At 38.2% G+C, this 27,733-nt stretch overlaps 1 protein-coding gene across 4 annotated transcripts in view; it reads left to right on the forward strand.

Annotated features, from left to right (window-relative positions):
* irf9 (interferon regulatory factor 9) overlaps nucleotides 1-27,733 on the forward strand; it is a 60,377-nt gene that overhangs the window by 12,755 nt on the left and 19,889 nt on the right. For all 4 annotated transcript variants that reach the window (XR_009809764.1, XR_009809763.1, XM_061921317.1 and 1 more), the window contains exons 3-8: nucleotides 4,122-4,244; nucleotides 5,489-5,660; nucleotides 13,099-13,235; nucleotides 13,322-13,403; nucleotides 17,686-17,745; nucleotides 17,809-18,198. Coding sequence is in view for 2 of the 4 variants with exons in the window: in XM_061921317.1 (XP_061777301.1) it covers nucleotides 4,122-4,244; nucleotides 5,489-5,660; nucleotides 13,099-13,235; nucleotides 13,322-13,403; nucleotides 17,686-17,745; nucleotides 17,809-18,198 (964 nt within the window). In the remaining 2 variants the exon portion in view is untranslated. The remainder of the gene's footprint in view (nucleotides 1-4,121; nucleotides 4,245-5,488; nucleotides 5,661-13,098; nucleotides 13,236-13,321; nucleotides 13,404-17,685; nucleotides 17,746-17,808; nucleotides 18,199-27,733) is intronic.

Consider the following 27,733-nt stretch of genomic DNA (forward strand, 5'->3'; position numbering starts at 1 on the left):
GGAGCTGGCCGTCAGTGTGTTCAGTTTTGGCCCTACTTAGTGCTTTGTAGTCTTATTTTTATAGCTGGGTCAAAACCGACCCTAACAACACCAAGGTCATAATTTCAACCAGAGCATTTTATAATTTAGTGAAACAAAAAAAACAAGCTAGAACCACATACATTGTGTTTGTTTTTGTACTGGATAACAAGGTAAAATGAGAATCCACTAAAGCTCACATGATTGGGAGAGGAGCTGGCTGTCAGTGTGTTCAGTTTTGGCCCTACTTAGTGCTTTATAGTCTTATTTTTGTAACTGGGTCGAAACCGACCCTAACAACACCAAGGTCATAATTTCAACCAGAGCATTTTATAATTTAGTGAAACAAAAAAAACAATTTTTATTTTGTTGAAATAGAGGTTCCTGACAAAGTCAAAAAGCCTTGATGCATAAAAATAAATGTATGTGGTTCTTCTATGCATTTAAAAACTAAAACGGGTCGGTGCCGACCCTAACACAAGACAAAGTAATTAATGTTATTTATCTATTTTCATCCATGTTTCAGGTTCATTGCTTGGATGTGTAAAGTCATTGAAGTGCACACGCATCATGCTTCTTGTCAGGGGCGTCGCCAGGCATATTTAACTGGGGCACGTGCCCCACTGTTGATCTGCAGTGCCCCAGTAAAAATTTCACCAATAAAAAAAAAAACGCTTCAGAGTTTTAAGTCTACATAACATAGACAACAGCGCACACAGGGGCGTCACTAGACCTAATACTGTACTGGGGCACAAAAATTCATGTGAGCGTGCAAAGCTCGCAAGCAAAAACATTTTTAGCACTTATTTATCATAAAAAAATACATAAATAGTGCTTTAAACTATGAAATCATATCAGATGATGTTGTATGGATCTTCGATTAACCACCTGAAATGAATTCATGCAGGGGTGGGCATTACGTCGATCTCGGAGGGTGTGTCAGTCGATCTCAAGCCAGGCATTAAAAAACAGACATAAAAATGAGCAATCATCAATCATACCAAGACTTCACTTTCGTCAGTTGTTTGACATTCTCGGCACCCGAGGATCTTGTGAGAGGACGCTGGCTGCTGCGAGCTCGTATTTAAGAAAAAAAATCACTAACAGGGCGGACGCAGAGAAACACATTTTATTTCTAGAGACTCCGTACCTACTGTCAAAACTCTAAAGACCGACAGCACAGTTCCTGTCTTCACCATAAAAGACCTGCTTCATCCTGCCTGTGCTAACAAAATAAGAGTCTCAGAAAGCAAGCAAGCTACGGCGTTTGATGCCAATGTATTTCTCCCCCGCCCTCAGCCACCGCTTTCTCACTTGCTTGCCCACCCGCACACTCTACCTGCTGCCAGACATTAAAGGGCCACACACATATGCTACTCTCATAACAAAGTGTTTAGAAACGAGTAGGCAAGTTGGACAAATGAGATGCCAAATCCAACCACTTTCATGTGGTATTGGACAGAAAGGAGGACTTTTTTTTCTCCTCCATTTGAAAATGCGGACGTTATCAGCACCACTGTCTAATTCCAATCAATGCAAGTCATCAGAATCAGGTAATACACCAACTTATATTCTTGTCTTCATGAAAGAAAGGAATCTATGTGTGTTAAACATGCTTGTATTATCATTAAACACCATTAACTTGTTAACAAAAATGTCTCTTTCATAAATAAATAAATATCAATTATAAATAGGAATGAGGTAGATCTCCTCGACTCGGTCAATTGAAAAATAGCTCGCCTGCAGAAAAAATGTGAGCGCCCCTGAACTAATAATGCATTTGACCTACTTGTGCACTTTTTTTACTCCAGACTTCTAAACTGCTACTGGTAAAAGCAAAAAGGAAGAGCAATGCATCTTTTTGAAATATATATTGCAGTAATCATCTGCAAACTTAACATCTACAAAAGTAAAACAAAAAATAAAGCAGCCCTACATCTCTGGGTTCTTTTATATTATTTAATTTCCATTTATGGCAATGTGGCTAATCCTATTTCAGATACACAAAACTATAAAATATACACAAAACAATAAAGCCACAGTAGTAGAATAAATGAACAACTGTTGTGTGTCTGTTCAGGGAATCATTTTCTGAGAAGTAAATTGTAACGTCTCCTTTTCATTTTTGCTAAGTGGTCAATCACTCTGTTTCATGTCTCTACGACATTCCTAACGGAAGTTACAATCAGTTTTGTCTGTTTTTTTTCCTAGGGGGGCGCTAGAGCGCAGTTTTGGGTTTTGGTTTTTTGATTAGAGCGCAAATTTCACCAGTCCTGATGTGTGTGTAAAATTTTGTGAGTTTTGAAGCATGTTAAGGGGTTCAAATTACAGCTCAAAGAGGCAAAAATGAATTTTTTTTAGGAAACTTTTGTTTTGAAGGGCTTATTGCCAACTTCCTGTTGATTTTTGCTGAAGGAGCTCAGTGTGTGAAATGTAGGTCTAAGTCAGACCTACATAGAGGTTTTTGTTTCATGTCTCTATGACATTCCTAACGGAAGTTACAAGCAGTTCTGTCTTTTTTTTTTTCCTAGGGGGGCGCTAGAGCGCAGTTTTGGGTTTTGGTTTTTTGATTAGAGCGCAAATTTCACCAGTCCTGATGTTTGTGTAAAATTTGGTGAGTTTTGAAGCATGTTAAGGGGGTCAAATTATAGCTCAAAGAGGCAAAAATGAAATTTCTTTAGGAAACTTTTGTTTTGAAGGGCTTATTGCCAACTTCCTGTTGATTTTTGCTGAAGGAGCTCAGTGTATGAAATGTAGGTCTAAGTCAGACCTACATAGAGGTTTTTGTTTCATGTCTCCATGACATTCCTAACGGAAGTTACAAGCAGTTTTGTCTGTTTTTTTTCCTAGGGGGGCGCTAGAGCGCAATTTTGAGTTTTGGGTTTTGGTTTTTTGATTAGATCGCAAATTTCGCCAGTCCTGATGTGTGTGTAAAATTTGGTGAGTTTTGAAGCATGTTAAGGGGGTCAAATTACAGCTCAAAGAGGCAAAAATGACATTTTTTTTAGGAAACTTTTGTTTTGAAGGGCTTATTGCCTACTTCCTGTTGATTTTTGCTGAAGGAGCTCAGTGTAGGAAATGTAGGTCTAAGTAAGACCTACATGGAGGTTTTTGTTTCATGTCTCCACGACATTCCTAACGGAAGTTACAAGCAGTTTTGTCTGTTTTTTTTCCTAGGGGGGCGCTAGAGCGCAATTTTGAGTTTTGGGTTTTGGTTTTTTGATTAGATCGCAAATTTCGCCAGTCCTGATGTGTGTGTAAAATTTTGTGAGTTTTGAAGCATGTTAAGGGGTTCAAATTACAGCTCAAAGAGGCAAAAATGAATTTTTTTTAGGAAACTTTTGTTTTGAAGGGCTTATTGCCTACTTCCTGTTGATTTTTGCTGAAGGAGCTCAGTGTATGAAATGTAGGTCTAAGTCAGACCTACATAGAGGTTTTTGTTTCATGTCTCCACGACATTTCTACCGGAAGTTACAAGCAGTTTTGTCTGTTTTTTTTTTTTCTAGGGGGGCGCTAGAGCGCAATTTTGAGTTTTAGGTTTTGGTTTTTTGATTAGATCGCAAATTTCGCCAGTCCTGATGTGTGTGTAAAATTTGGTGAGTTTTGAAGCATGTTAAGGGGTTCAAATTACAGCTCAAAGAGGCGGCGGTTTAATAATAATAAATCCTTAGAAATACAATAGTGTTCTCTGTCCCAAAGGGACATTCGGTCCCTAAAAAACATCTGTGTTCTTGTCTTAAATAAGGATTGGCAATGACGGGCAAAATTCTCCAAAAAGTGCAGTTCCCCTTTTTAGGGAATATTTACAATGAAAACAAAACAAAAAAATTGCCAATATTTCAGAATAATTCCATACCTGTAAAAGTAATATTTGTGTAACTTAGAATTATCCGTGTTTCAACAAAAAGAAAAACAAAGAACTGTAATAACCAGCCAGTCTCCCTCCAAAGAGCCGTAAATCCCACCTGTACAGGTGAGGGAGGGGCTTCAGGGGGACAGGATGTGTGGTCACAAGGGGCTGACCAACACTCTTGCTTCTGGTCAAGTTTGGTCCTAACACCTCCGGCGAGTTCACAAGAATGCCTTTTTCTCCCCAAAATAAGGTGGACAGCGGTAAATATCCCGGACTGGTTTGGGACAACGAGGCCAAAACGATGTTCCGCATCCCGTGGAAGCACGCCGGCAAGCAGGACTTCCGAATGAACGATGACGCCGCTATCTTTAAGGTCAGAATGTCCTCGTATGTAGAATTTTTTTTTTTTTAACGGGCCAACTTATTGAATAGGAAAACAGTCCCCACCGTGCCCAGAAAGCAATGCAGCCTCTTTGTTCTAATCATGATAAGGTATAAAGGGAGTATGTCCTACTCCCACATTCCAATGCCTTCAAGGGAAAGCACAGAGTTTACTTGCGGGCATAAGATAGAATAATGAGTACACATGGGAAAATATTAGCTGCTTTAAACATGACTATGAACAAAGAAAGAACTCTTAAAAATATATGCATTCTCCACAATATATATGTATGTATTATGTATATATATATATATGTATATGTGTATATATATATGTACATATATATATATGTATATGTGTATATATATATATATATATATATATATATATATATGTATGTATGTATGTATGAATTATATATATATACACATGTATGTATATATATATGTGTGTGTGTATATATATATGAATATATATATATACACATGTATGTATATATGTGTGTGTGTATGTACGTATGTATATATATATATATATATATATATATATATACATACACATGTATGTATATATGTGTGTGTGTGTGTGTATGTATGTATATATATATATACATACACATGTATGTATATATATGTGTGTGTGTATATATATATATATATATATATATATATACATGTATGTATATATATATGTGTGTGTATATATATACACACACACATGTATGTATATATATATTTATGTGTGTGTATATATATATATATATATATATATATATATATATACACACATGTATGTATATGTATATATATATATATATATGTGTGTGTGTGTGTGTATATATATTATATATATATATATGTTTGTATACATTTGCGTTGTATATACATATACCCAAATTTATATACACAAACATATATATTTGTGTGTGTATATATATATATACACATATACATGTGTATATATATATATATATGTGTGTATATACACACATATATATGTATATATCTATATAGATATATATGTGTGTGTGTGTGTGTGTGTATATATATTTTTTTATATATATGTATGTATATATGTATGAATATATGTATGTATATATATATATATATATATATATATATATTTAGTTATTTTTTTTATAAAAAAAAATTTTCATATTGATACAGCCTGGCCCCTGGCCAAATTTCTTTTAACCCAACATGGGGACGAGTACTTGAATCTCTCATGCGACGCAGGCCTGGGCCGAGTTCAAGGGAAAGTCGTCGGACAACAAGCCGGCGGTGTGGAAGACGCGTCTGCGCTGCGCCCTCAACAAGAGCCCCGAGTTCAACGAGGTCCATGAGCGGGCCCAGCTGGACATCTCGGAGCCGTACAAAGTCTACCGCCTGGTGCCCCCCAGCCAGCAAAGTGAGACCACTCCCACATTAACACCTTTAAACCATGTTGGAATTATTTTTTTTATCAGTCATCTCATGACCTATTTACTGGTTTTCCAGCTTTCTTAAAATGATTTAATATGATTTTTTACGTATTCACATTAAAAAGGGCTGTTTGCAACATGGGGTGCTAATGTAAATTACCCCCCATGTAACACACACACACACACACACACACACACAGACACATTTTTACAGTATGTGTGTTGTCAGCTAATGATGGCCATTTAGCGACGCGTAGCTACTAGCGTTTGCTATCATGGAATGTGTATTCTATTGTAACAACAACATGACTGCAAAAAAATTCAATATAAATAATAATGTAGAAAAATATAGACATTTCGAAATGAATATATGTTCAATTAATAACATAACATGGGCTCGCCGATGGTGTGGCTGTAAAAAATTATTGGTGTGAAAAATGAAGAAACCACTTCAATTGACGACAACGCTTATTCATAATTAATTTTTTTTAAATTTTGAAATAAGAATAATGTAAATTTACCACGTGGAAAAAATGACATATATATTGACTGATCATCTAGCTTATATTTCACATTATAACTAAAATTAAAGCTGCAAACAGCGATGGACGGGACCGATTGGGCTGCTGCCCCCGTGACCCAAGCCCAGATAAGCAGTAGAAGATGGATGGAAGGATTATTACACAGAGAAAAAGTTGTATACACATGTGTTATACATCAGTCTCATAGTAATAACAGTTGTAAAGTGGCTTGGGCATTTTATAAGGACACTTTGAGACTCTAATGCATTGTGAATGGAGTGCAGCTTTTGTTTTGAAGGGGGAATAGAAAAATTCCTGTTGATTTTTTTGGGGGTGGTCAATGTATGAAAATATAGGTCTCAGTGAGACCTACATAGAGGTTTTTGTTTCATGTGTGTATGACAGTCCTACAGGGATTTAGAAGCAGTTTTGTCTGAGCAGGAAGCGACCAGCTTGTGACAGCAGTAGCGCAGCAGTTCTTTGCGGGCTCATAAAATCCAAACCGGAGCAGTAATTGAAACTCTTTCATCAATCAATCAATCAATGTTTATTTATATAGCCCTAAATCACAAATGTCTCAAAGGACTGTACAAACCATTACGACTACGACATCCTCGGAAGAACCCACAAAAGGGCAAGAAAAACTCGCACCCAGTGGGCAGGGAGAATTCACATCCAGTGGGACACCAGTGACAATGCTGACTATGAGAAACCTTGGAGAGGACCTCAGATCTGGGCAACCCTCCCCTTCTAGGGGACCGAAAGCAATGAATGTCGAGCGGGTCTAATATGATACTGTGAAAGTTCAATCCATAGTGGCTCCAACACAGCCGCGAGAGTTCAGTTCAAAGCGGATCCAAGACAGCAGCAAGAGTCCCGTCCACAGGAAACCATCCCAAGCGGAGGCGGATCAGCAGCGTTGAGATGTCCCTAACCGATACACAGGCGAGCGGTCCATCCTGGGTCCCGATGAGCGGTCCATCCTGGGTCTGGATTCTGGACAGCCAGTACTTCATCCATGGTCATCGGACCGGACCCCCTCCACAAGGGAGGAGGGGACATAGGAGAAAAAAAGAAAAGAAGCGGCAGATCAACTGGTCTAAAAAGGAGGTCTATTTAAAGGCTAGAGTATACAGATGAGTTTTAAGGTGAGACTTAAATGCTTCTACTGAGGTAGCATCTCGAACTGTTACCGGGAGGGCATTCCAGAGTACTGGAGCCCGAACGGAAAACGCTCTATAGCCCGCAGACTTTTTTGGGGCTTTGGGAATCACTAATAGGCCGGAGTCTTTTGAATGCAGATTTCTTGCCGGGACATATGGTACAATACAATCGGCAAGATAGGATGGAGCTAGACCGTGTAGTATTTTATACGTAAGTAGTAAAACCTTAAAGTCACATCTTAAGTGCACAGGAAGCCAGTGCAGCTGAGCCAGTACATGCGTAATATGATCAAACTTTCTTGTTCTTGTCAAAAGTCTAGCAGCCGCATTTTGTACCAGCTGTAATCTTTTAATGCTAGACATGGGGAGACCCGAACATTTTTTAATCACAAGGGTTCAATCCCTCTCCTGTAATTATTTGAAGCCGACGCGACAAACGGCCTCAGAGGAGATAATGTTTGAAAAAAAGCAACGTTTTTTAGCCAACTTTTGTATTGAATAGGGAATTTCAAACTTCCTGATGATTTTAGCCAGGGGGTGTCAGTGTATGAAATATAGGTCTAACTGAGACCTACATAGAGGTTTTTGTTTCATGTTTTTATGACATTCCTACTGGAAGTTGAAGACAGTTTTGTCTGTGTTTTCTTCCTGGAGCGCAATTTTGGAGTTTTGAGGTTTGTTTTTTTCATTAGATCGCACTGTTCGCTCGTCCTGATGTGTGTGTCAAATTTGGTGAGTTTTGAAGTATGGGGGTCAAATTACAGCTCGGTATAATAAGAATAAAACGCTAAAAATTCAAATGGGGTCCTCTGTCCCAAAGGGACATCGGTCCCTAAATAGAAGCAATATGTTGTCATATATTTGTGTGTACAATACCATTTTGTGTGTGTGTGTGCGTGCGTGCGTATACAGTCGTGGTCAAAAGTTTACATTCACTTGTAAAGAACTAGAGATGTCAGATAATGGCTTTTTTGCCGATATTCCGATATTGTCCAACTCTTAATTACCAATTCCGATATCAACCGATACCGATATATGCAGTTGTGGAATTAACACATTATTATGCCTAATTTTGTTGTGGATGCATTAAACAATGTAACAAGGTTTTCCAAAATAAACTCAAGTTATGGAAAAAAATGCCAACATGGCACTGCCATATTTATTATGGAAGTCACAAAGTGCATTTTTTTTTTTTTTAACATGCCTCAAAACAGCTGCTTGGAATTTGGGACATGCTCTCCCTGAGATAATCCTGATACCCACTACAACTATGAGAAATACTATACTTTGACTTTCACAAAGTGCATTATTTTTTTATTTTTTTTAAACATGCCTCAAAACAACAGCTACAAAAACAATGAAGGCACACAGCTTCAGTCCAGAGTATATTAGAGTAATAAAGTAAACAATAACATAGTCCTCCTTTAGTAGACTGCCTGGCATAATGTATAACAGGAATCTATCAACTGGGCTCAATCTGCCCTGCTCTAACGTATTTGTATGAGTAGCACAAATATTCTGCAAGCTGGTGGTGAGTGCCTGAAGTGGCCTAGCAGTCAGTCAGAGCTTCTGAAATGCTGCGTTGAGACAGGCCACCTCCGTTCACTACGAGCTGCTTTCTGTTTTTGCTTTTCATCCATCTTCCGCTTGTATTCATCGTGTATCTCCTTACGATTCTTGAAGAGGCGGGAGATCAAATTGCTCATATTAAAGGAAGACGTCTTGGTTCCTCCTCGCATAACCAACTTTTTGCAGTCATTGCAAATTGCCAGTTTTTTATCCGTCAAACACACTTTGAAATAATCCCAAACCATAGACATGGTGTCGTTAGTCAGTCACCGAGCGAGCTCGCTTGTTAGCCGCGGCTACGGCACCGGCAACAACACACTCTTGTTGATGTTATGCTCCTCTCGCGGCGGTTTGATGAGGTCATCAAGCGTCGCCAGTGTGTGTGGGTGAGGGGAGAGGTGAGGGGCGTCTGACTGGAAGACGCAACTGCTCTGTACTGCTCCCTACGTCCGTTTTTTTACCGGATATGTACCGCTCCGTACATATCGCGTTTTAAAAAGTCATTAATTTTACTTTTTGAAACTGATACTGATAATTTCTGATATTACATTTTAAAGCATTTATCGTCCGATATTATCGGACCTCTCTATGAAGAACATAATGTCACGGCTGTCTCGAGTTTCCGATCATTTCTACAATTCTTATTTTTTTGTGATACAGTGATTGGAACACATACTTGTTGGTCACAAAAAAACATTCATGAAGTTTGGTTCTTAGATGAATTTATTATGCGTCTACTGAAAATGTGAGTAAATCTGCTGGGTCGTAAGTATGCGTATTGCAACATACATTATCAATTTTGGTGATGGAGAAAAGATACTATCAAATCAAATTTGGAACCCAGCACAGATCTGAAAAAACGAATCATTGACTTGAACAAGCCAGGAAAGTCCATCCATTTTCTACCGCTTATTCCCTTTGGGGTGGCGGGGGGTGCTGGTGCCTATCTCAGCTACAATCGGGCAAGTCGCCATCTAATCACAGAGCCAGGAAAGTCACTTGGAGCCATTTCAAAGCAGCTTCAGGTCCTGAGAGACAATTGTTCGTAAGTATAAAATGCATGGCACAGTTTTGTCACTTCCACGATTAGGAAGAAAACACAAGCTGTCACCTGCTGCTGAGAGAAAATTGGTCGGGATGATTAAGAGTCAACCGAGAACCACCAAAAAGCAGGTCTGCAATGAATTGGAAGCTGCCGGAACAATTGTTGTGTTCAAGTGTGTTTTGCATCACCATAGACCAGGGGTGCCCATTACGTCGATCGCGAGCTACCAGTCGACCGCGGGGGGTGTGTCAGTCGATCTCCAGCCAGGCTTTTAAAAAAAATAGACCTAAAAATGAGTGATCATCTATCTTCACCAAGACGTCACTTAAATGACATTCACGGTACCGGAGGGTCTTGTGAGATGACGCTGGCTGCTGCAAGATCATTATTATGAAAATATGACCGAGAGGAAGGCGAGAAACACTTTTTATTTCAACAGACTCTCGCGCCGTACCTTCCGTCAAAACTCTAAAGGCCGACTGCACATTTCCTATCTTCACAATAAAAGCCCTGCTTCATGCTGCCTGCGCTAACTAAATACAGAGTCTCGGAAAACTGGCGTGCACAAGCGATCCCTCAGAAAGCTGGCGTGCACATCACTTGTGCACGCTAGCTTTCCGAGACTCTTATTTTGTTAGCGCAGGCAGCATGAAGCAGGGCTTTTATTGTGAAGATAGGAAATGTGCAGTCGGCCTTTAGAGTTTTGACGGAAGGGACGGCGCGAAAGTCTGTTGAAATAAAAAGTGTTTCTCGCCTTCCTCTCTGTCATTTTTTCATAATAATGAACTGGCAGCAGCCAGCGTCATCTCACAAGACCCTCGGGTGCCGTGAATGTCAATCAAGCAAGCTACGGAATTTGCCGCCAATGTTTTTCTTGTAAAGTGTATGGAAGCTGGATGAATTAGATGCCAAAAACCAACCACTTTCATGTGGTATTGTACAGAAAGGACAACTTTTTTTCTCCTCCATTTGAAAATGTGGGCGTTATCATCATTTCTGTCTGATTCCAATCAATGCAAGTCATCAGAATCAGGTAATACACCAACTTATATTCTTGTCTTTGTGAAAGAAAGACATCTATATGTGTTACACATGCTTGTATTATCATTAAACACATTTAACTCGTTTACAAAAATGTCTCTTTCATAAATAAATAAATATAAATGATATATATAAATGAGGTAGATCCCCTCGAGTTGGTCAATTGAAAAGTAGCTCGCCTGCAGAAAAAGTGTGGGCACCCCTGCCATAGACGCAGAGGCTACCATGCAAGGAGGACGCCCACGCTCCAGAAGCCACACCTTTTAGGCTTGTCTAAAGTTTACTGCTGATCACATGGACAAAGATAAGACATTGTGGAGGAAATTTCTGTGGTCAGATGAAACTAAAAATGAGCTGTTTGGCCACATTACTCAGCAATATGTTTGAAAGAGAAAAGGTGAGGCTTTTAATCCCAGGAACACCATGCCTACCGTCACGCGTGGCAGTGGTACTATTATGCTCTGGGCCTGTTTTGCTGCCAATGGAACTGGTGCTTTAAATGGGACAATGAAAAAGAAGAATTACCTCCAAATTCTTCAGGACAAGCTAAAATCATCAGCCCGGAGGTTGGGTCTTGGGTGTAGTTGGGTCTTCCAACAGAACAGTGACCCCAAACACACGTCAAAAGTGGTAAAGGAATGGCTAAATCGGGCTAGAATGAAGGTTTTAGAATGGCCTTCCCGAAGTCTTCACTTAAACGTGTGGACAATGCTGAAGAAACAAGTCCATATCAGGAAACCGACACATTTAGCTAAACTGCACCAATTTTGTCAAAAGGAGTGGTCAAGAATTCCATTAGAAGCTTGTGGATGGCTACCAAAAGCGCTTTATTGCAGTGAAACTTGCAAGCAAATATGAACATTGCTGTATGTATACTTTTTACCCTGCACATTTTCAGTAGAGCCATAATAAATTCATAAAATAACCAAAACTTCATAAATGTTTTTTGTGACCAACAAGTATGTGCTCCAATCACTGTATCACAAAACAAATAAGAGTTGTAGAAATGATTGGAAACTCAAGACAGCCATGACATTATGTTCTTTACAAGTGTATGTACACTTTTGACCATGACTGTGTGTGTGTGTGTGTGTGTGTGTGTGTGTGTGTGTGTGTGTGTGTGTGTGTGTGTGTGTGTGTATGTATGTATGTATGTATGTATGTATGTATGTATGTATGTATGTATATATATATGAAATTTGTGTGTGTATATGTGTGTATGTATATATGTGTATATTGTAAATTTTTGTGTATATATGTATGTGTATATATATGTATGTGTATATATATGTATGTGTATATATGTATGTGTGTATATATATATGTATGGATATGAAATGTGTGTGTGTATGTATGTATGTATATATACTGTATGTATGTGCATATATGTGTGTATATATATATATATATACCTTTATATATGTATATATAAACAACGAACTACAGTTTTTTTAAATGGACAATCAAATGTATTATTATGATATAAGTCAATTATTTCATGTATCCATCCATCCATTTCTACCGCTTATTCCCTTTTGGGGTCGCGGGGGGCGCTGGCGCCTATCTCAGTATTTTTTTCATAATTTACTAGAATGTATATTTCATTCATCTATTGAAGTGTATTTGTATTTATTGTATTTAATTGTATATGTAGTGTAGTAAAATAATAATACAATACAGTGTGTGTGTGTGTGTGTGTGTGTGTATGTAGAAATATATATATATATATATATATATATATATAAAATGTGTGTATGTGTATGTATGTATATGTGTGTATACTGTAATTTTTTGTGTATATATGTTTATGTATATATATATATGTGTATATATATGTATATATATGTATATATATATATATATACCTTTATATATGTATATATAAACAACGAACTACAGTGTTTTTAAATTGACAATCAAATGTATTATTATGATATAAGTCAATTATTTCATGTATTTTTTTCATGATTTACTAGAATGTATATTTCGTTCATCTATTTAAGTGTATTTGTATTTATTGTATTTAAATGTATATGTAGTGTAGTGAAATAATAATACAATACATTGTGTGTGTGTGTGGGTGAAGACTTGCGGAAGCCAAAGAGGAAAAGCCAAGAGAAAGGCAGCAAGAGGTTGAAGAGGAGGAGGATGAGCAGCGAGTCGGACAGTGAAGACGTGTCCGGGGTCCAGGAGTGGACGACGGAGGATGTCAAAGCTGAGGCGGTACAAAAAAATCTAATAGTTTAGCTTTCTTTTATCTAATGAGTCCTCGCTGTCACCATAGCAACCTGTCCACTTGTGTTTGTCAGGGTGGTGTCGGCGTCATGGAGAGCGACCGTGTCCCGCAGGCGGACCACGCGGCGCAGCAGGACGCTGCTCCGCGGGAAGGCGGTGAGTTCGAGACATTTAAACAAACGTTCACTTCTTGTCAGGTTCAAACACTGATGACATCTATTAAACAAGACAAGAAGCAAAGAATTAAACAGAGACAGGATTCAATTTGGCTCAATTGAGGAGAGACGTCTGGGCTGTACTCTTTGTACAGTCTCACCACACTCTGGCGAAAGATTGTAGGCCTCTTTTATTTGGACTTTCCCTGATTACATGGCAACAGCATACCTGCCAACCCTACTGATTTTTCCGGGAGACTCCCGAATTTCAGTGCCCCTCCCGAAAATCTCCCGGGTCAACCATTGTCCCAAATTTCTCCTGATTTCCACCCGGTCAACAGTACTGGGACTATATTGGGGGCGTGCCTTAAAGGCAATGCCTTTAGCGTCCCCTCTCACCTGTCGTCACGTCCGCTTTTCTTCCGTACAAGGTCACACTGAAGGTGGCCGTATAAACAACTTTAAAGGGGAACATTATCACAATTTCAAAAGGGTTAAAAACAATAAAAATCCGTTCCCAGTGGCTTGTTGTATTTTTTGAAATTTTTTTCAAAATTTTACCGGTCCCGGAATATCCTTAAATAAAGCTTTAAAGTGCCTTATTTTCACTATCTTCGAAACCACTATCCATTTCCCTGTGACGTCATACAGGGCTGCCAATACAAACAACATGGCGGTTACCACAGCAAGATATAGCGACATTAGCTCGGATTCAGACTCTGATTTCAGCGGCTTAAGCGATTCAACTGATTACGCATGTATTGAAACAGATGGTCGGAGTATGGAGGCAGATAGCGAAAAGGAAATTGAAGCTATTAAGTGAATAGCTATTGACGCTATTCGGCCATAGCGTGCGTGTACCTAATGAGGTGGCCCATAGCATGGCTGCCTTATTAGCATCGCCGGTAAAATGTGCGGACCAAACGATCAGGACTTTCGCATCTTGTGACACTGGAGCAACTTAAATCCATCGATTGGTAAGTCTTTGTTTCGCATTAAATGTGGGTATCTAGTTTCAAATTTACATACAGCTAGCGTAAATAGCATGTTAGCATCGATTAGCGTAGCATGTTAGCATCGATTAGCTGGCAGTCATGCTGCGACCAAATATGTCTGATTAGCACATAAGTCAACAACATCAACAAAACTCAGCTTTGTGATTTTGTTGACTTAATCGTTGCAAATGCATCTGCAGGTTATCCATACATCTCTGTGCCATGTCTGTCTTAGCATCGCCGGTCAAATGTGAAGACACTCTGGTACATTCAATGGGGGTCTGGCGGCAGATTTCTTGCCAGTGGTGCAACTTGAATCCCTCCCTGTTAGTGTTGTTACACCCTCCGACAACACACCGTCGAGGCATGATGTCTCCAAGGTTCCAAAAAATAGTCGAAAAAACGGAAAATAACAGAGCTGAGACCCGGTGTTTGTAATGTGAAAATGAAAATGGTGGGTGTGTTACCTTGGTGACGTCACATTCTGATGTCATCGCTAAAAGACCGATAAACAGAAAGGCCTTTAATTTGCCAAAATTCACCCACTTAGAGTTCGGAAATCGGTTAAAAAAATACATGGTCTTTTTTTCTGCAACATCAAGGTATATATATCGTCGCTCGCATAGGTTTGGTGATAATGTTCCCCTTTAACACTGTTACAAATATGCGCCACACTGTGAACCCACACCAAACAAGAATGCCAAACACATTTCGGGTGAACATCCGCACCATAACAGAACAGAACTCCCCCGCAGTGCAAAATATTGATCATTCGTAGTGGTCTTTCTTGAACTATTTGGAAAAAATATATAAAAATAACTTAAAAACTTGTTGAAAAATAAACAAGTGATTCGATTACAAATAAAGATTTCTACACATAGAAGTAATCATCAACTTAAAGAGCCCTCTTTGGGGATTGTAATAGACATCCATCTGGATTCATCAACTTCACTCTAAACATTTCTTCACAAAAAAAGAAATCTTTAATATCAATATTTATGGAACATGTCCACAAAAAATCTGGCTGTCAAAACTGTGTATTTTTTTTCACAGTTTATGAGCTTACATACATATTTTGTTGAAATATTAATCAATAAATATATTTATACAGGATTTTTGAATTGTTGGTATTTTTAGAATATTTTTAAAAAGCTCACGTACCCCTTGGCATACCTTCAAGTACCCCCAGGGGTACGCGTACCCTAGAGATGCGCGGATAGGCAATTATATCACCCGCAACCGCATCACTAAAGTCGTCATACACCCGCCCGTTGTTATATATCTAATATAGACAATGCAAGGCATTAGTGAGGTTAGAAAGTGTAACTCCCTCCAAATAGCACAGACACAATGACTTTCTTGAACTGATTTATTTGAAGGCTTCCTTTCCCTTCAAATTCACCGTGAAAACTGTGATAAATAAAGCAGGTTACAAACGTACAAATAACATGCACAGCATGTGCATCAAACATTTTACCAAGTAAAATACCAACAAATGACAAATGCCTCGTTGGCCATACCCGGAAGTAGCTTCCTTACATCCGTCGACAGACCAAACGAGACTTCAAAATAAAAGTATGCCCACATACTTTTTCAAAGAGTGCTGCTCGTTTTTCGTATGTGAGTAACAACATTTAACTATTTAGAAATGGTTGATTTCTATAGGCTAGTAAGGTAAAGTGTTGTAGCTGACAAGTTTGGGCTACCTTGCTTCTGCGGCCGTCATCAGAGGTGTCACGTGATGTTAGCGTGACGTCGTCTGTGACGTGTTATATGGATTGTACCATCAAGAGTTGTCACCTACTAGCCTATATAAATCAACCATGTATAAATACACGTCAGTAGGCTAAATGAACCTCTTCAACATAACATTTAACTATGTATAATGTAGCGGCTGGCTACGGGGTGTTAGCCAATGACTTTGGCTGGGGGGCGGGACTTCCGGGAGAGATAGGGAAGTGACGTTCTCGACAGGAAGTGAGAGTTCGAGTTGTCCCGGGAAAAGCGTTAGAGACACAAGAGCTGTTGTGTGGTTGTGTTTTGAGGTCCTCTCCAAGGTTTCTCATAGTCAGCATTGTCACTGGCGTCCCACTGGATGTGAATTCTCCCTGCCCACTGGGTGTGAGTTTTCCTTGCCCTTTTGTGGGTTCTTCCGCGGATGTCGTAGTCGTAATGATTTGTGCAGTCCTTTGAGACATTTGTGATTTGGGGCTATATAAATAAACATTGATTGATTGATTGATTGGTTGTAGTACATCTTGTGCAATAAAGACAAAACAAACGAAGAAGTTCTATGAGCCTACATTCCTGGGATTATTACAATATATATTTCCGAATTGGTTCAACCGCCACCCGCAGTATAGCTCGGTTGGTAGAGTGGCCGTGCCAGCAACTTGAGGGTTGCAGGTTCGATTCCCGCTTCTGCCATCCTAGTCACTGCTGTTGTGTCCTTGGGCAAGACACTTTACCCACCTGCTCCCAGGGCCACCCACACTGGTTTAAATGTAACTTAGATATTGGGTTTCACTATGTAAAAGCGCTTTGAGTCACTAGAGAAAAGCGCTATATAAACATAATTCACTTCACTTTGTCATGTCACATGCTCGACCCGCGGTTTATCCGCGGTTGTGACCGCAAACCGCGCATCTGAGAACAACTTCTCTAAGGGACGGGGGTCATAAATAGCCATCGCCTTTGATTAAAACAATTCACAGAAAAGGTCGTCCGGAGGGGAGTCTGGTCATGCTTCCTCTTCGCTTTGTAGATCTTGGGTCAAGACAATATTACCACCACCAGGTGTGACTGAATGATGGGTTCCCAATTCTCTGTGAGTGCTTTGAGTGTATAACAATAGAAAACGCGTGATATAAATCTGATCCATTATTATTATTATTATTATTAGTGAAGTGAAGTGAAGTGAATTATATTTATATAGCGCTTTTCTCAAGTGACTCAAAGTGCTTTTACATATTGACACCCAATATCTAAATTACATTTAAAGCAGTGTGGGTGGCACTGGGAGCAGGTGGGTAAAGTGTCTTGCCCAAGGACGCAACGGCAGTAACTAGGATGGCACAAGCGGGACTCGAACCTGCAACCCTCAAGTTGCTGACACGGTCACTCTACCAACCGAGCTATGCCGGTCTTTCTGTTGATTACAATGAGTGGAGTTTTCCAAGCCTTTTGTTCGGTGGGATCAAAGACAGCTTTCCTCTTCTCGCTCACGGAAACACGACGTTTTGTGATAACTCCGATACAATTATTCTGCCACTTCTCTCGTCCCCGCAGGCCTCAGCGAGATCCAATTGGATGTCCGGATTGAGGAGAGTGCCCCGCCTTTTCAGGAAGGTAAAGACTCCATGAGTGTTTATTGATGGCATAAGTCTGCATCCTTATGTTGGCGTCCCTCAGATCAGGACTCCTTGCACGTGACCGTCTGCTATCTGGGCCAGGAAGTGCTCACCCGCCAGATCCACGGCGACAACGTCCGCATCCTCTACGCGCCGCCCTCGCCGGTCCCCCCCACGCCGGCCCCCGACAGCCGCTTCCCGCGCATCCACCTGCCGGAGCCCCCGTGCTCGCTGCTGGCCAGCGAGCAGCAGCAGCAGCAGCTGCGCGCCCTCCTGCCCTTCATGGAGAAGGGCGTGGCGCTCAGCTCCACCACGCAGGGCATCTACGGCCGCCGCTTCTGCCGGGGCCGCGTCTTCTGGAGGGGCCCGCACACGCGCACGCCGGGACCCCACAAGATGGAGAGGTCCATGGACCCGGTCCTGCTCTTCAGCAAAGACGCCTTCAAGCAGCGTGAGTATGCCATCTCATATTGTTGAAAACATGGAGTTTTTTGATTGATTGATTGATACTTTTATTAGTAGATTGCACAGTACAGTACATATTCCGTACAATTGACCACTAAATGGTAACACCCGAATAAGTTTTTCAACTTGTTTAAGTCGGGGTCCACGTTAATCAATTCATGGTACAAATATATACTATCAGCATAATACAGTCATCACACAAGTTAATCATCATAGTATGTACATTGAATTATTGACATTATTTACAATCCGGGGGGTGGGATGAGGAGCTTTGGTTGATATCAGTACTTCAGTCATCAACAATTGCATCAACAGAGGAATGTGGACATTGAAACAGTGTAGGTCTTATTTAGTAGGATATGTACAGCCAGCAGAGATCATGGTGAGTTCAGATAGCATAAGAACAAGTATATACATTAGAAGTACATTTGAGTTGTTTATAATCCGGGGAGATGGGATGTGAATGGAGGAGGGTATTAGTAAAGTGTTGAAGTTGCCTGGAGGTGTTGTTTTAGAGCGGTTTTGAAGGAATATAGAGATGCACTTACTTTTACACCTGTTGGGAGTGCATTCCACATTGATGTGGCATAGAAAGAGAATCAGTTAAGACCTTTGTTAGATCGAAATCTGGGTTTAACGTGGTTTGTGGAGCTCCCCCTGGTGTTGTGGTTATGGCGGTCATTTACGTTAAGGAAGTAGTTTGACATGTACTTCGGTATCAAGGAGGTGTAGCGGATTTTATAGACCAGGCTCAGTGCAAGTTGTTTTACTCTGTCCTTCACCCTGAGCCAGTCCACTTTGGAGAAGTGGGTTGGATTGAGGTGTGATCTGGGGTGGAGGTCTAAAAGTAACCGGACTAGCTTATTCTGGGATGTTTGGAGTCTAGATTTGAGGATTTTGGAGGTGCTGGGGTACCAGGAGGTGCAAGTGTAATCGAAGAAGGGTTGAATGAGAAATCGAAGAAGGGTTGAATGAGGAGGAAGTTTCTAGTGTGAGAGGACTATTTTCCCTCCGCTTTGATCTTTCTTTTGCTTGAAGACATAAAAACAATGATCTCACTCTTTATTTTCACACTCACACACGCACACACACCTACTCTTATGTTTTTTACCTTCTTCAGACCTCCGAAAAATGCCTTCCTCGTTAGGACCATGTTGTAAATACACATCTTTATATATCTAGAAAGGGTGGTCCTAAAGAGGAAGGCATTTTTCATACGTCTCAAGAAGGTAAAAAAATACAAGAGTGTGTGTGTGTGTGTGTGTGTGTGTGTGTGTGTGTGTGTGTGTGTGTGTGTGTGTGTGTGTAAAAAGTGCTCCCCCTCTGGTCAACATATGAAATAACAAGTGTGTGTAAAAATTTGAGGTGCTCTCCCTCTGGCCAACATATCTACAAAATACTATTCACATGTATTTAAAGACATACTGTAATAACAAAGAAAATAATGAAGACTAAAACTTTTCTCCCAATGTGTCGACTTTTGTCTCGTAAAATTGGGAACAATTTCTCATATTCTTTCTGTAATACCTTTGCATCTAATAGAGAATGTCTCTTTTGCACCCCTGTTAGTGACATCTATCAAAATGAGGGTGGTTTCAAAAAAAGAGGGATTTTTCAAATTGAATGTGTGCCGGTCTGGACAACATACGAAATAACAAGTGTGAGTAAAAATTTGAAGTGGTCCCCCTCTGGCCAACATATGTAATAAAAAGTGTGTGTAAGAAATTGAAATGCGCCCCCTTTGGCCAAAATTAATTTAAAAAATATATATAAATATGTATATAAAGACATACTGCGAAAAAAAAGTAAATAATGAAGATTTAAAATCAATTACTAACAGAAAATTCACTAAAAGCGGTCCTAAAAAAATTGGTAACCATTTCTCATATTCTTTCTGTTTTTGTAGAATTGCAATATTTTCTTGTAAGATTAATACTTTTTAATGCAAAATGGCGACATATGTCATATAAAATTCTGAATTTTATCACAATATTGCCAATTTTGTTGTTGTTGTCAAATAGTGACATTTTTAGAGTAAAATTATGACTTTGGTCATCAATTTGCCAAGTAAAATTCCGATTGTTATCATAATATTGCCAGCATTTTCAATGTTTTCTTATAAAATTGTGACTTTGTGGAGTAAAATTAGGACTCTTTTCATAAAATTGCCAACATTTTAAGCATTTTCTTGTATATTTGTGACTGTTTTCGAGTAAAAGTCCAACTTTTATCATAATATTGCACAAATGTTCAGTTTTATTTTGTAAAATTTGACTTGCGTTGAGTAAAATTACGACTTTCATGCTGCCAAAATTGTACGTTTTTCTTGTGAAATTCCAACTCATTTTTCACAAGAATTTTTTTTTATACTTGCATTTTGTTTATATATTATTAATGTTGTAAATACACATCTTTATATATCTAGAAAGGGTGGTCCTAAAGAGGAAGGCATTTTTCATACGTCTCAAGGAGGTAAAAAAATACAAGAGTGTGTGTGTGTGTGTGCGTGCGTGCGTGTAAAAAGTGCTCCCCCCTGGTCAACATATGAAATAACAAGTGTGTGTAAAAATTGTAAGGGCTCTCCCTCTGGCCAACATATGTAAAAAATAATATTCACATGTATTTAAAGACGTACTGTAATAACAAAGTAAATAATGAAGACTAAAAATGTTTTCACAATGTGTCGACTTTTGTCTCGTAAAATTGGGAACAATTTCTCATATTTTTTCTGTAATGTTGCAATATTTTCTTGTAAAATTCTTACTTTTTAATGCAAAATGGCAACATATGTCCTATTAAATTCTGACTTTCATGATTGGCAACACTAAAATGGTCCCTAGTGTGTGAATGTGAGTGTGAAAGTTGTCTGTCTATCTGTGTCGGCCCTGCGATGAGGTGGCGACTTGTCCAGGGTGTACACCGCCTTCCGCCCGATTGTAGCTGAGATAGGCGCCAGCGCCCCCCACGACCCCGAAAGGGAATAAGCGATAGAAAATGGATGGATGGATCACAATATTGCCAATTTTGTTGTTGTTCTTGTAAAATAGTGACATCATTGGAGTAAAAGTATAACTTTTGTCATCGTTTTGCCAAGTAAAATTCCGATTGTTATAACATTTTTAAAGTTTTCTTATAAAATTGTGACTTTTGTCGAGTACAATTCGGACTCTTTTCATAAAATTGCCAAAAGTTTAATTTTTTTCTTGTAGAATTGCGACTGTTATTGAGTAAAAGTCCAACTTCTATCATAATTTTGCACAATTTTGCGTTGAGTGGAAATTACGACTTTTATTATAGAACTGCCAAAATTCGACGTTTTTCTTGTGAAATGAAGACCTTTTTCTCGTGAAATTCGAACGTATTTTTCACGACAAGTTTTTTAATATGTGCATAGTATCTATATCAGGGATGTCCAAAGTGCCGCCCGGGGGCCATTTGCGGCCCGCAGCTAATTGTTTACCGGCCCGCCACACATTCTGGAAATGCTACTGCAAAAATAAAAAAGGGCATTAAAAACATTGGAATGAGGTGAAATCTAACAAGAAAAAGTTGCAATGTTGACACAAAGCTGCCGTGCAGGTAGTTTTTTTTTCTTTTGTATTTATTTTACCAAGTAAAAAACATTTTTACCATGACTTGATTAACGTGGACCCCGACTTCAACAAGTTAAAAAACTTATAGGGGTGTTACCATTTAGTGCTCAATTGTACGGAATATGTACTGAACTGTGCAATCTACGAATTACAAGTTTCAATTAATCAATTATTTATTTTTTACTTTTTTTTTGCCTTTGCTCAAAACAAAAAATAATGACCCAAAAAATCCATGTTATAATGAATTATTTTCAAAGCTCCAATTAGTTAAAAAATTTCACTTTAATTAACTTAGATTAATATCGCGCTTTTCTAAACACTCAAAGTGCTCACAGAGAAGTGGGACCCATCATTCATTCACACCTGGTGGTGGTAAGCTACATCAGTAGCCACAGCTGCCCTGGGGTAGACTGTCTTTAAAATGTTTTATGTGGTAAATATTGCATATATTGTGCAGTTGCCATATAAAAACAAAGTTTTCTTTGACAAAAGAGCATAAAACAAACAAAATAGTAGTTACAACATTAATAATATATACATCAGGGGTGTCCAAACTGGATATTTTTCATTTTCAAACCATTACAAAATATATGGATTTTTAAAAATGATTTTACCTTTAGGGGTCCCGGGGACCATAAAGGGTCTCAGTTAATAAAATTTTAAAAATAAGTCAAATTTTTATTATTATTTTTTATTTAAGGCTTACAGTAAATCTCTATATCAACTTAAAAAAAGAAAAGAAAAGTTTTATGGCATTTCTGTCAAAAACATCTTAGTTTTTTTAATAGTAAAACGGAAATATGCAGTATTTAGTCATTAGAGCCCTAAAAGATCAATAATGCAGGACACCATTGATTTTAATTCTTTATTATTTTTGAGTAATCACAGTGAAAAGATAAATAAAATACCACTAAATATATTTGGGATCCAAAAGATGCTCCACTCAGAAAGTCATACATTTTTATTAGGGTTTTTTTTTTACTTTTAACACTCAACTTCAGATATATCTGTCGATTTTACGTTTTAACTATTATTTTGTTTGTTTTATGCTCTTTTGTCAAAGAAAACTTTGTTTTTATATGGCGACTGCACAATATATGCAATATTTACCACATAAAACATTTTAAAGACAGTCTACCCCATAATAAAGAATTAAAATCAATGGTGTCCTGCATTATTGATCTTTTAGGGCTCTAATTACTAAATACTGCATATTTCAGTTTTACTATTAAAAAAACAAAGATGTTTTTGACAGAAATGCCATAAAACCTTTCTTTTTTTTTTTTTTTTAAGTTGATATAGAGATTTACTGTAAGCGTTAAATAAAAAATAATAATAAAAACTTGACTTATTCTTAACATTTTATTAACAGAGACGCTTTATGGTCCCCGGGACCCCTAAAGGTAAAATCATTTTTAAAAAACCCTATATTTTGTTATGGTTTGAAAATGAAAAATATCCAAATGGCCCCCGCATGCTTTAATTTTTCCCTGTGTGGCCCTCAGTGGAAAAAGTTTGGACACCCCTGATGTATATATTATTAATGTTGTAACTATTATTTTGTTTGTTTTATGCTCTTTTGTCAAAGAAAATTTTTTTTTATATGGCAACTGCACAATATATGCAATATTTACCACATAAAACATTTTAAAGACAGTCTACCCAATAATAAATAATTAAAATCAATGGTGTCCTGCATTATTGATCTTTTAGGGCTCTAATTACTAAATACTGCATATTTCAGTTTTACTATTAAAAAAATAGTTTTTGACAGAAATGCCATAAAACCTTTCTTTTCTTTTTTTTTAAGTTGATATAGAGATTTACTGTAAGCGTTAAATAAAAAATAATAATAACAATTTGACTTATTTTTAACATTTTATTAACTGAGACGCTTTATGGTCCCCGGGACCCCTAAAAGTAAAATAATTTTTAAAAATCCCTATATTTTGTTATGGTTTGAAAATGAAAAATATCCAAATGGCCCCCGCATGCTTTAATTTTTCCCTGTGTGGCCCTCAGTGGAAAATGTTTGGACACCCCTGATGTATATATTATTAATGTTGTAACTATTATTTTGTTTGTTTTATGCTCTTTTGTCAAAGACATTTTTTTTTATATGGCAACTGCACAATATATGCAATATTTACCACATAAAACATTTTAAAGACAGTCTACCCCAGGGCAGCTGTGGCTACTGATGTAGCTTACCACCACCAGGTGTGAATGAATGTTGAGTCCCACTTCTCTCTGAGCGCTTTGAGTGTTTAGAAAAGCGCGATATAAATCTAAGTTTATTATAGTGAAATTTTTGAACTAATTGGAGCTTTGAAAATAATTCATTATAACATGGATTTTTTTGGTCATTATTTTTTGTTTCGAGCAATGGCAAAAAAGTAAATAATAAATAATTGATTAATTGAAACTTGTAATTAGTAGATTGCACAGTACAGTACATATTCCGTACAATTGAGCACTAAATGGTAACACCCCAATAAGTTTTTTAACTTGTTAATCAATTCATGGTAAAAATGTTTTTTACATGGTAAAATAAATACAAAAGAAAAAAAAAAATACCTGCATGGCAGCTTTGTGTCAACATTGCAACGTTCTCTCGTTAAATTTCACCTCATTCCAATATTTTTAATGCCCTTTTTTATTTTTGCAATAGCATTTCCAGAATGTGTGGCGGGCCGGTAAACAATTAGCTGCGGGCCACAAATGGCCCCCGGGCGCCACTTTGGACATCCCTGATATAGATACTATGCACATATTAAAAAAACTTGTCGTGAAAAATACGTTCGAATTTCACGAGAAAAAGGTCTTCATTTCACAAGAAAAACGTAGAATTTTGGCAGTTTTATAATAAAAGTCGTAATTTCACTCAACGCGAGTCAATTTTACATTTTGTGCAAAATTATGATAGAAGTTGGACTTTTACTCAATAACAGTCGCAATTGCACAAGAAAAAGCTTAAACTTTTGTCAATTTTATGAAAAGAGTCCGAATTGTATTCGACAAAAGTCACAATTTTATAAGAAAACTTTAAAAATGTTATCACAATCGGAATTTTACTTGGCAAAACGATGACAAAAGTCATAATTTTACTCCAATGATGTCGCTATTTTACAAGAACAATAAAAAAATTGGCAATATTGTGATGAAAGTCAGAATTTAATAGGACATATGTTGCCATTTTGCATTAAAAAGTAATAATTTTACAAGAAATTATTGCAATATTACAGAAAGAATATGAGAAATTGTTCCCAATTATACGAGACAAAAGTCGACACATTGTGAGAACATTTTTAGTCTTCATTATTTACTTTGTTATTACAGTATGTCTTTAAATACATGTGAATATTATTTTTTACATATGTTGGCCAGAGGGAGAGCACTTAGAATTTTTACACACACTTGTTATTTCATATGTTGACCAGAGGGGGAGCACTTTTTACACCCACGCACACACACACACACACACTCTTGTATTTTTTTACCTCCTTGAGACGTCTGAAAAATGCCTTCCTCTTTAGGACCACCCTTTCTAGATATATAAAGATGTGTATTTACAACATTAATAATATATAAACAAAATGCAAATATAAAAAAAAATTATTGTGAAAAATGAGTTGGAATTTCACAAGAAAAACGTACAATTTTGGCAGCATGAAAGTCGTAATTTTACTCAACGCAAGTCAAATTTTACAAAATAAAACTGAACATTTGTGCAATATTATGATAAAAGTTGGACTTTTATTCGAAAACAGTCATAAATATACAAGAAAATGCTTAAAATGTTGGCAATTTGATGAAAAGAGTCCTAATTTTACTCCACAAAGTCACAATTTTATAAGAAAACATTAAAAATGCTGGCAATATTATGATAACAATCGGAATTTTACTTGGCAAATTGATGACCAAAGTCATAATTTTACTCTAAAAATGTTACTATTTGACAACAACAACAAAATTGGCAATATTGTGATAAAAGTCAGAATTTTATATGACATATGTCGCCATTTTGCATTAAAAAGTAATAATCTTACAATAAAATATTGCAATACTACAAAAACAGAAAGAATATGAGAAATGGTTACCAATTTTTGTAGGACCGCTTTTAGTGAATTTTCTGTTAGTAATTGATTTTTAATCTTCATTATTTACTTTTTTATTGCAGTATGTCTTTATATACATATTTATATATATTTTTTAAATTAATTTTGGCCAAAGGGGGCGCATTTCAATTTCTTACACACACTTTTTATTACATATGTTGGCCAGAGGGAGAGCACTTCAAATTTTCACACACACTTGTTATTTCATATGTTGACCAGAGGGGGAGCACTTTTTACACGCACGCACACACATACACACACACATACACAAGAATGTGAGAAATGATTACCAATTTTTTTAAGACAAAAGTCGACACATTGTGAGAAAGGACTGCTTTTATTGAATTTTTTGTTAGTAATTGATTTTTAATCTTCATTATTTACTTTTTATTGCAGTATGTTTTTATATATATATATTTTAAAATTAATTTTGGCCAAAGGGGGCGCATTTCAATTTCTTACACACACATTTAATTACATATGTTGGCCAGAGGGGGAGCACTTCAAATTTTTACTCACACTTGTTATTTCATATGTTGTCCAGACCGACACACATTCAATTTGAAAAATCCCTCTTTTTTTTGGACCATGAGACATTCTCTATTAGATGCAATGTTACTGGGACCATGGTTTATGTCCTCACTTGTTCCCACCTCCTCATATGGAAGCTACTTTTCCTTCTTGATGTCTCAAGAAGGGTAGAAATACAAGAACACACACAAACGCGTAATTAGCTGTAGTTTTAAATCGGTCAGGATTGTGCAGCAGTGGCGTGTCCAGACTTTTCAGGGGGCGCCTAGTTCTGCAGGGGTGGCCCCAAGTGGAGGAGTTCAAGTACCTAGGAGTCTTGTTCACGAGTGAGGGAAGAGTGGATGGTGAGATCGACAGGCGGATCGGTGCGGCGTCTTCAGTAATGCGGACGTTGTACCGATCCGTTGTGGTGAAGAAGGAGCTGAGCCGGAAGGCAAAGCTCTCAATTTACCGGTCGATCTACGTTCCCATCCTCACCTATGGTCATGAGCTTTGGGTCATGACCGAAAGGATAAGATCACGGGTACAAGCGGCCCAAATGAGTTTCCAGGTCTCTCCCTTAGAGATAGGGTGAGAAGCTCTGCCATCCGGGAGGAACTCAAAGTAAAACCGCTGCTCCTCCACATCGAGAGGAGCCAGATGAGGTGGTTCGGGCATCTGGTCAGGATGCCACCCGAACGCCTCCCTAGGGAGGTGTTTAGGGCACGTCCAACCGGTAGGAGGCCACGGGGAAGACCCAGGACACGTTGGGAAGACTATGTCTCCCGGCTGGCCTGGGAACGCCTCGGGATCCCCCGGGAAGAGCTAGACGAAGTGGCTGGGGAGAGGGAAGTCTGGGTTTCCCTGCTTAGGCTGTTGCCCCCGCGACCCGACCTCGGATAAGCGGAAGATGATGGATGGATGGATGGATGGCACCCATAAAACCTTCAGTCTACCCCAGTAGCTATAGTGGCACACCAGCACCAAGTATGGAGGAAATGTCCTTCCTCGGAAGGCAATTGCTGACATTAAATAATAATGAGGCTGTGGAAAATTGAACCCGCGCCACGTGACACAAAAGACAAGCGCGTCAAGCAGGGTGAGTCCAAACTACAGCCCGCGGGCGTGTTCAGTCAGGCCCGCCAGACCTCACTTCAGTTTCACTTTATGTATTTCTCTAACACGTTTCCAAAAGTGGTCAAAGTGCTGTACAGACATAAGAAAAAGGGGGCGCACATAGTGTCCCATTTACATGGTAACACGGAAGGATGCATGAAATACAGTGGTCGATTATACCTTC

The sequence above is a fragment of the Nerophis ophidion genome, linkage group LG15, assembly GCF_033978795.1.
Source record: "Nerophis ophidion isolate RoL-2023_Sa linkage group LG15, RoL_Noph_v1.0, whole genome shotgun sequence".
NCBI classification, from domain to species: domain Eukaryota; kingdom Metazoa; phylum Chordata; class Actinopteri; order Syngnathiformes; family Syngnathidae; genus Nerophis; species Nerophis ophidion.